This window comes from Mastigoproctus giganteus, chromosome 2 (genome assembly GCF_048544385.1).
Source record: "Mastigoproctus giganteus isolate SK-2022 chromosome 2, ASM4854438v1, whole genome shotgun sequence".
Classification (NCBI taxonomy): domain Eukaryota; kingdom Metazoa; phylum Arthropoda; class Arachnida; order Uropygi; family Thelyphonidae; genus Mastigoproctus; species Mastigoproctus giganteus.
In genome coordinates, this window is record NC_143576.1 from 139223315 (window position 1) to 139236982 (window position 13668).

The 13668-nt window shown below is 32.9% G+C and overlaps 1 protein-coding gene across 1 annotated transcript in view; it reads right to left on the bottom strand.

The window, feature by feature from the left end:
* Positions 1-6849: 6849 nt before the first annotated feature.
* Positions 6850-13668, bottom strand: part of Mvb12 (multivesicular body subunit 12-like Mvb12) — a 185844-nt gene continuing 179025 nt past the window's right edge. The window contains exon 11 of the mRNA XM_090368688.1: positions 6850-7259. Coding sequence (XP_090224814.1) covers positions 7197-7259 — 63 coding nt within the window. The 3' untranslated portion in view covers positions 6850-7196. The remainder of the gene's footprint in view (positions 7260-13668) is intronic.

A 13668-nucleotide genomic window follows, 5' to 3' on the forward strand; every position in this document is an offset into this window, starting at 1 on the left:
TATAGAACATACTGTATAGCAGTTATCATGAATTGCATTAAAACAGTCCTTGTGATTGGACATTATTAATAGAAAACTTACCAAAAAGGAATTTTAACACTTCATATTATTATCCAAACTATTTCAAACAACAAGTTTGCATTACAAGATCTGAAATGGAACTTGCAAGCAAGTTTAATGTCTACCAGTAATCAACAATAAAAATGTCTAGGTTCCAAAGATGAAATAGTGGAGACATTTTCTGAGAGTCAGAACAGGAAAAATACAAGAGTTCCATTTAATTTCCAGTTTTACTTGCCATAATGCCACTTAAATAAAGGATTAAGTTTCATTATGGCCTTAATATACAAAGATCAATAATTCATTAATTATTGATAAATTCTTTTCCTGTATTAAATTTTCATAATCTTGAAAACACAGTTTAAAAACTCAAAAGCTAAATTATACAAGTAATGATGGGTATTCTAACATCATAACTAACAAGTTTTAAATCCACCTGTCCTACATAATATATAGGATATGTTAATTACTTTCACAATTTGCATCAACAGCAGGGGCTCCAAGCACAAAATCTCCATGATAGCAAAAAATGGATTGAAAATGCCATGTATTTTTAATTTACTGGTTATGATATACAGGAATGCTTCGACATGTGTATATTCAATGTATAAAGCTATAAGCAACTTTATTACCATCATTTTATATAGAAACTAATTTCAGTACAATTCATGTTGGATTTTTTTTCTGATTATTTTAATATGTACACAATAATTTAATTGTTATTTTACTTAACAAGTATAATTTTATTTACTTTTTTGAATAGACAAGTTTCTTCAAAGAAAATTATATCTTGTTTTTAACTGTGGAAATGATATTCCCACAAACCAAATAAAATTTATACCCATTTATTTCCCACTGAAAATTAGTCCTGACTATATAATATCAGGCATTGTACATTGCAATGTGTTAATTTTGTTTGTTTATATTTCTAATCAGTGCACAGCAGCACACCACAGATTTTTGTTCTTATTAGGTTCCTACTGCATTTATTGAAAACTGATCTGTTTTGATTATTCTTTCCAAGACACAGCAACAGCATTTTTCTATAATTTTAACAAGTGGTTTTACCAAACCAGGACAAGACTAAGTAAGACCTTAGCCTTGCCCTGGTCCTACTATTATTATTGTATGAATGAATTTACATGTGATATGCTTGTGCAAAGGAAATTAGGTAATTATGCTGTCAGAGCAGCAAAAAGATCAAGATGCTGGATGACGTTCACTGAATTGAACATCACATTAACAATAGGCAGGTGTTTTAGTTTCTTTTATTTTAAATCAAAACAATTTTGAATAGTGCTGATAAAATTAAGTGTTTGTCTGCCATTGTTTTAATCCATCAGTATCCAGTTCAGTAACTTGAGTGTTTACAAGGGTTGGAAAATCCACCACATCTTAAAATGCTCACTAGTGCAGACAGTTTTCAATACTACTGACTGAAATTTTTAATTCTGGTCAATGCAACATTTTCCTCTGTAATATTAAAATATAATCTAAGTGGTCAAAAATGGACATTTTCACATATTACCCTATAAAAATTAATAATGCTATTGTGAATGTTTCTGAAAGATTTTTTTTTGTTTTCTTTGTCATCAATGTTGTGATTAATTTAAAAATAAATTGTCATATTCACAGTCAAAAGAGTTCATTTTTTCTTAAACTTTTTTATTTTATCACTCTTATAATCACTTTCCTAAAATAATAACATTCAAATCAAATGAACAGAACACATGCACAAAGGAAAAAAATTCTCTAATAAAAAATGAAGGGCTAGCAAAATTTAGTGTTTTACTGTCTCAAGAAATATGAAACCCCATGGTTTTTTCTTCCTTGCTTTCACAAGTGGCCTGAGTGAGAAGCAGAGTATCACTGCTGCAAACAATCCCATGCACGACAGGAAGTATCCATAACCTTTTCATGAGTACATACATATATAGATATCTGTTTATTTCAGAGTTATTTTAATTTCACTTCAAATAACTTATTTCATATATAAATTGTCTTGAAATTTGTCCAGTGCATTCTGCCATCTCTTATCTGTGTTTCCAAATAATGTTCGTTTTCTAGAAGGGAGGACAAAAATTATCTTTGAAAATCACACCAGTCAGCAAGCCACTGTTGACCAATTTTGACTTACAAAGCCGAAATGATCGAATTCTGATATAAAAGTTGATGAAATCAAATTAAGTGATATATATAAATAGATATAGAGGATATTGTTAAAAAAAAAACAGAGTATTTCTTAACCATTTTTTATTTTTATTTTTTTAAATTTCAAGGTTTGATATTTGATAATTTTATTCAAACATTGGACAACCAAATAGAAATAAGAATAAATTTTAAATAATGTTTTCATTTTTATAGTGTTTTATGAATAAACTCACTCCACAGAGCCCACTTCTATCAAAAATTCACTATGGAAGGCTTACCATATGTGGCAAACTCACTCATGAAAGAGTTGTGTTTGTTCACTAAAAGTTACACAACTGAAGGTGTAGTGTAGAAATCTACATAGGGGTATTTTGACAATGACCCTGTTCACAGTTTTTGAACTTATTGTTATTAATCCTTCACTTGGATTTCCTTGGATTCTCTAAAGAATAAGTAGGATCAAGTTATTATTAATTAAATATATTTTCATGAGTGTGGAGTGGAAGTCCTATGCTGGACTAAAGCAGTGGGTTAACTGCTTTAAGTTAATGATATAAGAATGACGAGTGACTTTTACAGCTAGTAAGGGATGATTTGATAAATTTAGAGGTGTAGCAACCACCACTACCATAAATGGAAAAGGAGCTAATACAGATAAACATAGGCAGAAGGATTTCTTCAAAGCCTTTAGGAAAAACTTCTGGAAGTAAGTATCCATCCTCCTCCTGTTTTCATTTCTGGATGTGAAGAGATTTGTTTCCAATAACAGCCAGTCTCAACTAATTTAATTTTGATGAGACTGGCTGTTATTGGAAACAAATCTTTCCACATCCAAAAATGAAAACAAGCAGCATCAAGGTTTTAAACTGCCAAAGTCAAATTAACAGAATGCCACTCTGGGGTCTAAAGCAGTGGGTAGGTATAAATTAAAATTCTTGTTGGTCTACCATTCTGAAAACTCACATAATTTGAAGGGATATTCAAAAGAGATGCATCCTGTCATATGGAGATTCACTAAAAAGACAAATGATACAATGTGTGTTGGCACAGTCTGGTTAAAAACACAGGTGTGAAAAAATGCTCTATGCTATCAACATCTCAATATCTCATAAGTAGAAATTTATTTTTTCCACCAAACATAACACACATGCAACAAATGAACAAGGAAGTTTGTACTACAGAAAAAGTCTCAGCTGCTCCAAGTTATTGATGGAAAAGATAAATAGCCATTAAGGTCTACTGGAAACATTTAACCATCATATATGAAGACAATGAAATACTGTCAAAATCTGAAATGAAGTTTCTATCAAGTGTTTATATGATATATGGAGAAATATATGCATGGCCCGAAACAGGCTTTGAAAAAAGGTTCGGGAGAGTATGAATGTGGAAGCCCTTAAAGAGCTGGACAAACATTGTTGCATATAATGACAGATATGGTGTTGCTAAACAAAATCTTGTAAAGATTCTTCTGAGGATTTAAATCAGATTTCTGGTGAACTGAAAATGCTCTCAGCACATGACTAGAATTTTTAAAATTGATATAAACTCTGCTGGAATGTAATTCTTAGTGAGAGGCATATACTGTTACAATAATAGTAATTAATAATAATATTTATGGGTTCACACCTTATAAATGTTCCCCTTTAATGGAGGAATGAGCATGTGAACCTGGTTCTTTGCCAATGATATATCCTGTTAGCTATTTTTCTCTCTCTGCCACTAACTCAATCTCTTCTATTACTGAAGCCATGTACAGAGCTGTAGTGTTTCATGGGCAACATATAACCTTATATTCATATATAAAAACCCTAGTGAGTGTGAATATATTTTATGGTATGCTTTTATTTAAGTCAGTTTCTTTTATTTGTCACTTTTTTCTATTTTTTAAACAGTTCAATAAAGTATATTATTTTCAACATAAATTGTCTTGTTTATGAATGGCAATTTATGAAGTGTTTATAAAATGCTAAGTTGCAAAGGCTAGGAAAGCATCACCACAGTAAAAATGGTAAAACTTTTCAATATATGAATGCATATATCGAAGTATTCCTGTGTAATTTATTTTACTGAATTCAGTATTTTGATCTTTATACGTATAATACGTGCCAATATGTACATTTAAGTCATTAATAATAATATTAATAAAAAAGTAGTTCAGAATGCTAACAGTAAAATATTCTTTCCCCCACCTAAAAAGTGCACTAGAGTGGAACATTAAGCACTGCTGTATAAGAAATAATAAGAATTAAATTATTGAAGCATTATATTTTACACAGGTATTAGTCCACGGAGAACAACTTTGTTTATTATCCTTTGAACATCAATGTTCAAAGGATAATAAACAAACAAACAAAATGAATAAACTAATAATGCTTAACTATTAAACTTATAGATATTTTTCTTCTGAAAAATAAATTGAAATTAAAAGTTTCTTCAGTCAAAAGGAAAGTGTTCATTATTATTATTTTATTTAGCACATTAAAAAAAAAACTTTCTCAAAAGCTTATTTTTGAAATAATTCAGTAGTGAATACTTGGTTTGTGGTAAGTGCATGAAATTATTTACAAGATATTGCCAATTTTGTAGTCCATTTTTTACCCTATTCAGTAGACTTTTCGACAACACTGAAAATTACTCGAAATTACTCGTGTTGCTTTCCAAAACAATGTTTTGGAAAGCAACACGAGTAATTTCAGAATGAACAAAATGCTTTAAGCAAAGTCAGAGCAAAATAGTTAAAAAAAAAAAAAAAAAAAAGTGGTCAAAATAATCCCTATGCAACCAACAATGAGTTAAAAAAATTTATTCATGTTATATATTTGCTTTGATAAATCTTATTTACACCTAAAGAATTTATTTACATACTACCTAAAAATTTATGAGATAAACATATAATTAAATAAAAATAGTAGTTTTCAGTAACTCTGAATAAGCAGTAGCTTAAATTACTAAATGCCCGATGATGCAGCACATTTTGTTGTTTTTGTATCAAAAAATTGATATAAAACTATCAATTTTTTTGATAGTTTTGTATTACTGACCTTAAAACAAGCAGTGTTACAGACATGACATAATTTTAATGAGTTTTTAATTGCTTTGATAAAATTTTAAAAATTACCCAAGGCAACCAACATGCTAATAAGTGATTTCTGTTGCAACGTTGCCTAAGTCAATCAAAACAGTTTAATAAACAGTTAAACTGTGCAATTATTATTATTTTTTATACCACTGCTGTTGTAACTGTGTTGCCTACTATTTATTTAATTGGAAAAGAATGAAGAAATGGAGAAGTGTATAGGGGAGGGCACTTGTTTCTGAGAAGTTAATTAAGATGCTTAAGAATAATGCACACATAAGCTTAACAATGAAGCTTAGAAGAGAGAGAGAGAGTTAAATTTTTTAGCAATCAACATTAATGACCAGACAGACTTGCTTTATATGAAAACCTAACAGGCTAAAAACAGCAAGTTTAGCTCCAATATTTGAATATAAAATATTTATATAACTGCAACTATTTCAGTATTTGAACTTTTTTTTTTTTTTTTTTTTGTCTCATTTTATTATACCTCCATTAGTCACTTTTAGTCTATCTGATTAAAAAGGATAACTTATTTTCCTTTTGAAATTAGTAGCAAAAACACAGGAAGACTTTTCCCTGGCCAGTCTCAAAATGGTGATATTATTTATTTGTGTGGAAGATATAGTAAAAAGAACTAAATAAAAAAAAAAGATATATATATATATATATATAATAAAGGAGCAGTTCTAAAAAAAAAAGATGAAAATACATTATTTTACAATTTTATGAGGCAACTCACACAATCAACATTGGTTTAACCAATAATTTTCATTTCAAAATGGAGGGGAGAGAATTAACATCAGAATTTGTGCACCATATACTTTTATGAAGAATATTAAGTAAAGTAGCATAAATAAACTGAATTGAAATTAACTAGCCCACTTGTATAATTTCTTACTGAGCTTTCTATATAATGCTTACTCCAGCATGATAAATGAATGATTCTCCAAAGTGTTCCTTCTGGCACCTTTTTTTTTTTTTTTTTTTTTTCCCCCTTTATGGCCATTCAATAAAAATAAAGCTTTACTTTATTCATGAGTCCCTTTGTAGCTATTACTAACAATCCTGATAGGCATTCACATGACACTCACCAGAACTTGGCACAAGTGAAACTTTGAAATGGCAGAAATGATTCCACTTATAACAAACAAGTAATACTGCTATTAAAACTTTTCTTCCTTTTTTCCTTTTAGCACACAGTATTGTTAATCTCACCCAACAGCTTATTTAAAACGAAACTTAGAAGTGATTTATTTACATAAAAAAAACCTCAACACTTGTGTTAAAAATTAAATAATTTGTCACATGAATATCATATTTCTGAAAACTGAGCATATAACTGAAGTCCACTCAATATGCTACTTTTTTTTGTGTAAAATTGTTGACTGTGCCTATGATAAATATATGCAGTTCCTCAAAGTAGTTTTTTTTTTCTCTCCCTTTGAATTAATCAGAGGTTTAAAATGTAAAAGGTCAACATCAAGATCTTATGCATACACACACATATATATATATATATATATGCAAGAGTTGTAAAAAATATTATCCCTGCCCAGTGTTTTTTTTTTTTTTTTTTAATTCTGTTACAGCAGTTGATCTTTGGATACTGAGAGCTGCAAAATGACAAGAGTAAGAATTTAAGCCAACATTATAACTGCCAAGGCCACACCTCATCAGTAAATTGCACTTAAATCTGGCAGTGTTCTGTCATTTTTCTGTAGCAGTAGTATACCAGTAGAATAACTGCAGAGCACACACTAATAAAAGTTCCCTCTGTCCTTTCAGTAAATGACTGGAACATCAATGTAGAAGGAAATTTTCTACATGGTGATATTTCATTGGCCACAGTAATATTTTTCAGATCATGTCCATGATGACTATTCTGAGAGATATTGCATTACCACTATACCAAATGAGAAGGAATTGCTTGTTGTGCTTGATATTCCACTTGGAAGTCATATTTATACTGTAAATGCAAAAAAAAAAAAAAAAAAAAAGAAAAACAAGAAAAAATAATAAATAAAAAATAAACCAAATAAATAATAAATAAAAATATGAAAACCAATATATTACTTGGATTCTAAAATAATTTAATATTGTCATACTTACTCTTTTCATGAATTAAATCATTTACCTAAGAAATAGAATAATCATGTCTTTAAGAACCAAGCATTTTTTAAGTTAACCCTCTGATGAGCACTAGTCAGAATAGAGTATGCCAGAGCATTTTTTAAAAATTTAAACTAAGTCTACATACAGTGACATCAGTGTAAATAAATTCCTCAATTATTATGTTTTCGCTTAATCTGCATCATTAATTGTTTCATTATTGAAGAAGTCTGGCCATAAAAAATAAAATGTTTTCTGAAGCATATAATTATCAAGTATCGAAAAACAAGAATTTAAAATTAGCAGCATATTTCTTGTGCAATTACTGAAGTGTGCTAGCATTGCATTTGATCCATGCATCTTCCAATTGAAATGCTTACTTCGGTTGTTTATGAGTGAAGCAAGCATTAAATAATTGCAGCATGCAGTTTTTTCAGTTTTTGTTTTGAATTTCATTTGCCGACAGCAAAGATAACGCTGAAATGCAAGCATTAAAAACATTATAAAAGGTGCAGATGGAGAAAAAAATTGGAGGGGGATTTTATTTAAATCTAAAGATTAACCAAATTAAATTAACACTCTTGTATCACATGCAAAAACTGCTAACTGCAGCAAGTTTTGCTCTACACTCAAGCTATAGTTAAACATTAGACAAACTAAATAATACAAAAAGATTAAATTAACCAATAAAAGCTAACACTCACTCACTTAGTGAAGTGCAACAGTACAAAATCCTGTCAAAAGTACAAATTCAACCTGAAATAACACAGGGATTCCATATCCACATGCAAATTCCAAAGGCAAATATTGACACCCACTCCTAGAATGATATAAAAAAAAGAAAAAGTGTGGGGAAACCACAGTAACTACTTGGAAAGAATTAGCTACTGTGAGTTCCCAAACAGCCATATTTTTCCCTTGCTTTTTAGTATTAACTGTTTGCAGAAAGTTTTTAGCTGGTCAGCTAAAAACGTTATGCAAACAGTTAATACAGTTACAGCTGACAGTGAAATTACATTTTGTATCTTATTTTCTTTGAGTTGTTTCAGGTTTCAGAGTGTGTTTACCATATTCAAAGCACATGCTTTTAGCTGAATCACTTTTTCTTGGTCATATAAGGGCATCCATGATGGATTCCCTTCTTACAATCAGACCATGACAGAAATATAATCATTTGGAAACTCACAGTAGCTAATGCATCCTATCAAAGTTATTACTTTTCCTAGATTTTTTTTCCTTTTGTGTTATTTTCATCTTGGAGTAGCTATCAATATTTGTTTTGGGTTATTCTAAGCCTTAACTTTTGGTAGGATTCTGTATTGTTGTGCTTCTCTGGGTAAGTATTGTCTCTTACTGGTTATTTTAATTTAATCATTTTATATTATTCAGCCTGCTTATGTTTAACTATGACTTGGTTGTACATAGAGTGCCTCACAAGCAACACACCTTGTAGCAGTTTTCAGCAATTTTTGCACATGATATGTGCAAATTTAATTTGGGAGACTAAAAAACTATTTTTGTTTTGAAAGTAATTAAAATAAAGTGGCTTATTTAAATAAATCAATAAGTCAAGTTTAAAGGGTTTTTTTATGACATTATATACGATTGTTGGAAAATCCTTTGGCATAAAAAAGTAAAGTGCAGCCATTATCAACCCACTGCAGGATGGAAGCCTCCTCAACAATTCATGCCGAGGGAAATGGACCATAATCTGCCATGCTGGTCCAGTGCGGGTTGGCAGATCGACTGTATTCAGCACTCAGGGGCTTTAACTCCGGTCTACTCAAAGATCGTGTGCTACTGCACTCCCGCTCCTGCCCACTCGGCTACAGAGGTTTATTTTTTATGACATTATATACAATTGTTGGAAAATCCTTTGGCATACATTACTCTAAATAGTTTGACTTATAACCTTAATTACTTGATGTATGAAATTTTATTTTTCTTTTGTAAAATGGAGTTTTTTTTTCTTTTTTGAATAGCCAAGGAGTCTAATTTTATACTGAAATTTTTATATATGTTTACAGATGCTATAATGCAAATGAAACCAGGATTGGAGGCATTGGAGAATATAATTGTATTTCAAGAAAATCTATTTTGTAGATTTGTCATTTCTTAAAGTTCATTTCTGAGTGCATTTTATTTGGCTTATCTGTTTCAAATATATCCATTAAATTAGCGAAAAAGGTCTTAACATGAAATGCAAGAAGTCAGTAAATTGCAATTCCCAGAATTGTAATCCAAGAGTGAAGACCCAGTGAAGACATTCCAGTATATGCTGACAAAATATGATGCAACAGAGATGAACAACATTCTTTCCCACTTGTTTCCATAGGATAATGCAATATGGAAATGAAGTGGTTTGAGAGACTCAAGCATCAGAGTAATACAAAGTTCATAGTACTCAGTATATATCTCTTTATATATGTAGCCAAAGCAAATTAACATTGAACTTAAAAGTGTTCACATGGCAAGGCATCAATATCTCATATTATGAGGCACTCACCATGAGTTTACCCAGTATTATACTAAAAGTAAAAAACACTTCTAAGGAAGGAGAAGTATACTTTTATTTATAATGAATTTCGCTACCCATATGGTTATTTTAGGGATCATTGTAGAAAGGCACTCTGCAAAACTTGATAATTCTAGTGATGAATACTGATTATGAATGATCCCAAGAGGTGATGTTATTGAGGCAGTGTTAGGTGGATTGGAAAACTACGAGCTCGTGAAGACAGACTAATAGATTAAGAGCAGAGGCAAACAGAGGTGAAAGTGACGCAATGCTTCTATTGGGACATGAAACAGCTTGGAAAACCAGGTTTTGGGGATTATAAGGCCTGCTGATGGTCCTCATGAGACAAGCAAAATACATGGGCTATGTTATGATTAACAAGAGCAGAAACAGGTGCACAGTGCACATATACAATATACTTGTTTATAGCCCAATGTTAGGAGAATGTAGGAAACAGGAAATATATTGTACAAAAATGATAAGAGGAATAGGACAAGGGAATGTCAGCCAGGGGCAAAAGTTGATGATGCTGTACAGCAGATACCATCCTTTAAAGGCACAAAAGGTGATATTATTGGCACTAATGGCATTATGAGGAGATCTGAGGACACTTAGCATGTACACAGCAATGCTGAGAAAAGGTTGCGAGTTAGGGTTAAATTTGAAAGTGTCTGCAATTCTGTCAAGACACGATATGAGGGAGTATGTGATGAGAGCCTTATCAATCAGTTTAGCCTGGAGAGGTTGTGCAAGGCTCGTGGAGTAGAAATTTTCTCAGTGTAGTCTGTGCTTGTTAACAGGGGAGACTGCTTCTACAGGGATGGGATACACTTAAATAGAAAGGAAGCAAGAATATTTGCTGATGCTATTGAGGAATCATTAGATGGGTCAGAAAACTGGTAGCTTGTGGAGGGGGGGATACACAGACTAATAGATTAACAGTAGTTGCAGGCAGAAGTGAAAGTGATTCTTGTACTGCTTGTATTGAACATGCAGCAAACCAGAAAGCAAGGTACTGGGGATTTCAAGGCCTGCTGTGTGTTATCAGGAAATAAGGAAATGTACACTTGTACAAATGTACAGGTGCACATACACCAATGCTAGGAGCATAATAAATAAATCTGAAGTACTGGTCAAATCGTCATATGCAGACATCAAATGGATATCAGAGATGTGGTGTCACTGAGATATAAGGAATGCAGAATTTGAATATGTGGAGTACAATGTGTACCGAAAAGATAGACAGGGCAGAAGAGTGTGGGGAGAAATGCTCTTAGTTAAGAAGCATAGTAAATCTAAAGCAGTGCATCCAGATGAAACAGCTGGCTAGTGCAATGTTGAGTCAGTCTGGTGTAACATAAGCACTGGGAAAATGAAACTGAGAGTAAGAATGTGTTTTGGCTTAATAACAGTGATGTGTATAATAAACAGCTATGTGATGAAATAGTGGGCCAGAAAATCAGAATGCCTCATAATGGGAGATTTTAACTTTCCAGATATTGACCGGAACTTGTGGGTTGCTTATAATGGTCCCCCCATTGTAAGAAACTGATTTACCAGCCCACTCTGTTTGTTTGTTTGTTATTTGGTTTTTAGGAGCATTAGCAACTAAGGCCATATTGCTCCAGGGATATGCAGTGGTCATTCCCTGACCTTTCTGCATCCTCAGTATTTGGTGGGCACGGGCTCAAACCCCACAGGAGCAGCGTGTGCTACGCACTGCTGCTCCTGCCCACCTGGCTACGGAGGCGCCCTGTTTGTCTGTAGTTATTCATTATACTTATCAGAACAGTTAGGCCTTTAACATTCTGCTACTCTTGTTTTTGTTCCAAGTATCAAACTGAATCATCATTGCACTGGCCACCCATGTCAACTGGATACACTCAGATTTTATGTGATTCTTAACTAAGAGCATAAACCCTCTCCCATCCTGTCCTGTCTGTTCTTTCTGTATACATTATTATTATTCTCTTCATATTCAAATTCTGCATCCCTTATATATTTCAGTGACACCACATCTCAACCACCCCTTTATCCCTAGCAATAACTTTCCTTTAATGCCACAATGCTCCAATTTGTACAACAGTCTATCATATGCAAAAATATCAAAAGCTTTCCTGAAATCCAAGTATGTGATATCAGAATTATTTTTTGATTAAAGAGGCCTGTGTGCTCTGGATTCATTATTAATATTGTGGATTATTGCGGACACAGAGCGAAACGGAGACAGAATAAATAATGACAACTCCTCAAATAGGCCTCTGAGGTTGGGTATATTCATATTACGTTCTTAGCGTTTTTTCACCAACCTTTCATGGAGTAAAATAAAATTAAAATAAAATAAAACAAAACAAATCTTGATAACTATATTTACAATAACCTGTATTTACAAAATTAATATATGTATATTAATTTTGTAAATACAGGTTATTGTAAATATAGTTATCAAGATTTGTTTTGTTTTATTTTATTTTAATTTTATTTTACTCCATGAAAGGTTGATGAAAAAACGCTAAGAACGTAATATAAATAATGACAAGTTTAACATTAATTGGAAAACATACATATATTAAATTAGATACATAAAAAAGCTTTCGGTTAGTTTGTTAACCTTCATCAGTCGAACTGACAGATAAGAGTGTGGAACATGAGGATGTGTACTGCCAGTCATGTATATGAATTGTGTGATGTGATGTGATGGTTAATTGTTGGATGTCGAAACCTGTGATGCACGTGAACGTTGCCAACTTTTGTCATTCATCAAAATGGTTGCTTCAATGATAGGGTGGACACGACATCCACTGCTCCTGTTGACTGAGGTATTAGAGCATGTGATGTTCAACAACTCCAACCAGGTGCATCGTGGGTAGTGGCGGGACCTATCTACAATCACGAGTCAGCCCACCAGTGATCATACACTGGTGGGCTGACCAAACGTGTTCAGCAATGGATGAGTGTTCTATGTACACTAAGCGGATGGCTCTTTCGTGTTCCAAAAGACGTTTTCCCAATGTTTCTCCCAGTTTCCCCAATGTAGCAGCTAGTGCAGTCACGGCAAGAGCTGCGGTAGACTAGACCACTTTGTAGTAAGGTGGTAACCAGTGTTTTCACTTTAGAGCCGAGGGATCGTAACTTTTTGCCTGAGAGTTGTAGGCATTTTATCCCATGTGATTTTAGGACCCTAGAAACCTGTTGTGATAGGTTTGGGTAGTATGAGATAAAGGTGCTTGCGGTTGAGTCATTACCTTGGATGTTCTTGTTGGTCGCTACGTGGTCATGTGTCTGTAGGTCACACCTGTCAAGGGTATTGGTGGGATAGCCACACCTCGCAAGATTCACCTTGACTTTGGCAATCTCTGTGTGCCTGTCATCTACAGAACTAGAGTGGGTCCAGGCACGGGTTAGCAAGGTTCATGCAGTGTCAAGAAGATGGCTGCACACACGTGCTGACCGAAGTTGGTAAATTGGCCAGCATACACTGGTTTACGATAGACAGCTGTCTTCAAGCACGTGCCCTCGTGTCGGACAAGGGTGTCTAAGTATGTTATGGTATTGTGCGATTCTAGCTCGATGGTGAATTTTATGAAAGGCAACAGAGAATTGAGGTGGTTTAAGAGTCAGTCACCTGAATTTCTGGGGATAACCACAAGCACATCATTCACGTAGCAACACCAAAAGGTAATGGCATCTGGTACATTCGTAAATGCACGACCCTCTAATTCTTCCATCACGATATTTGCCGTGGCTG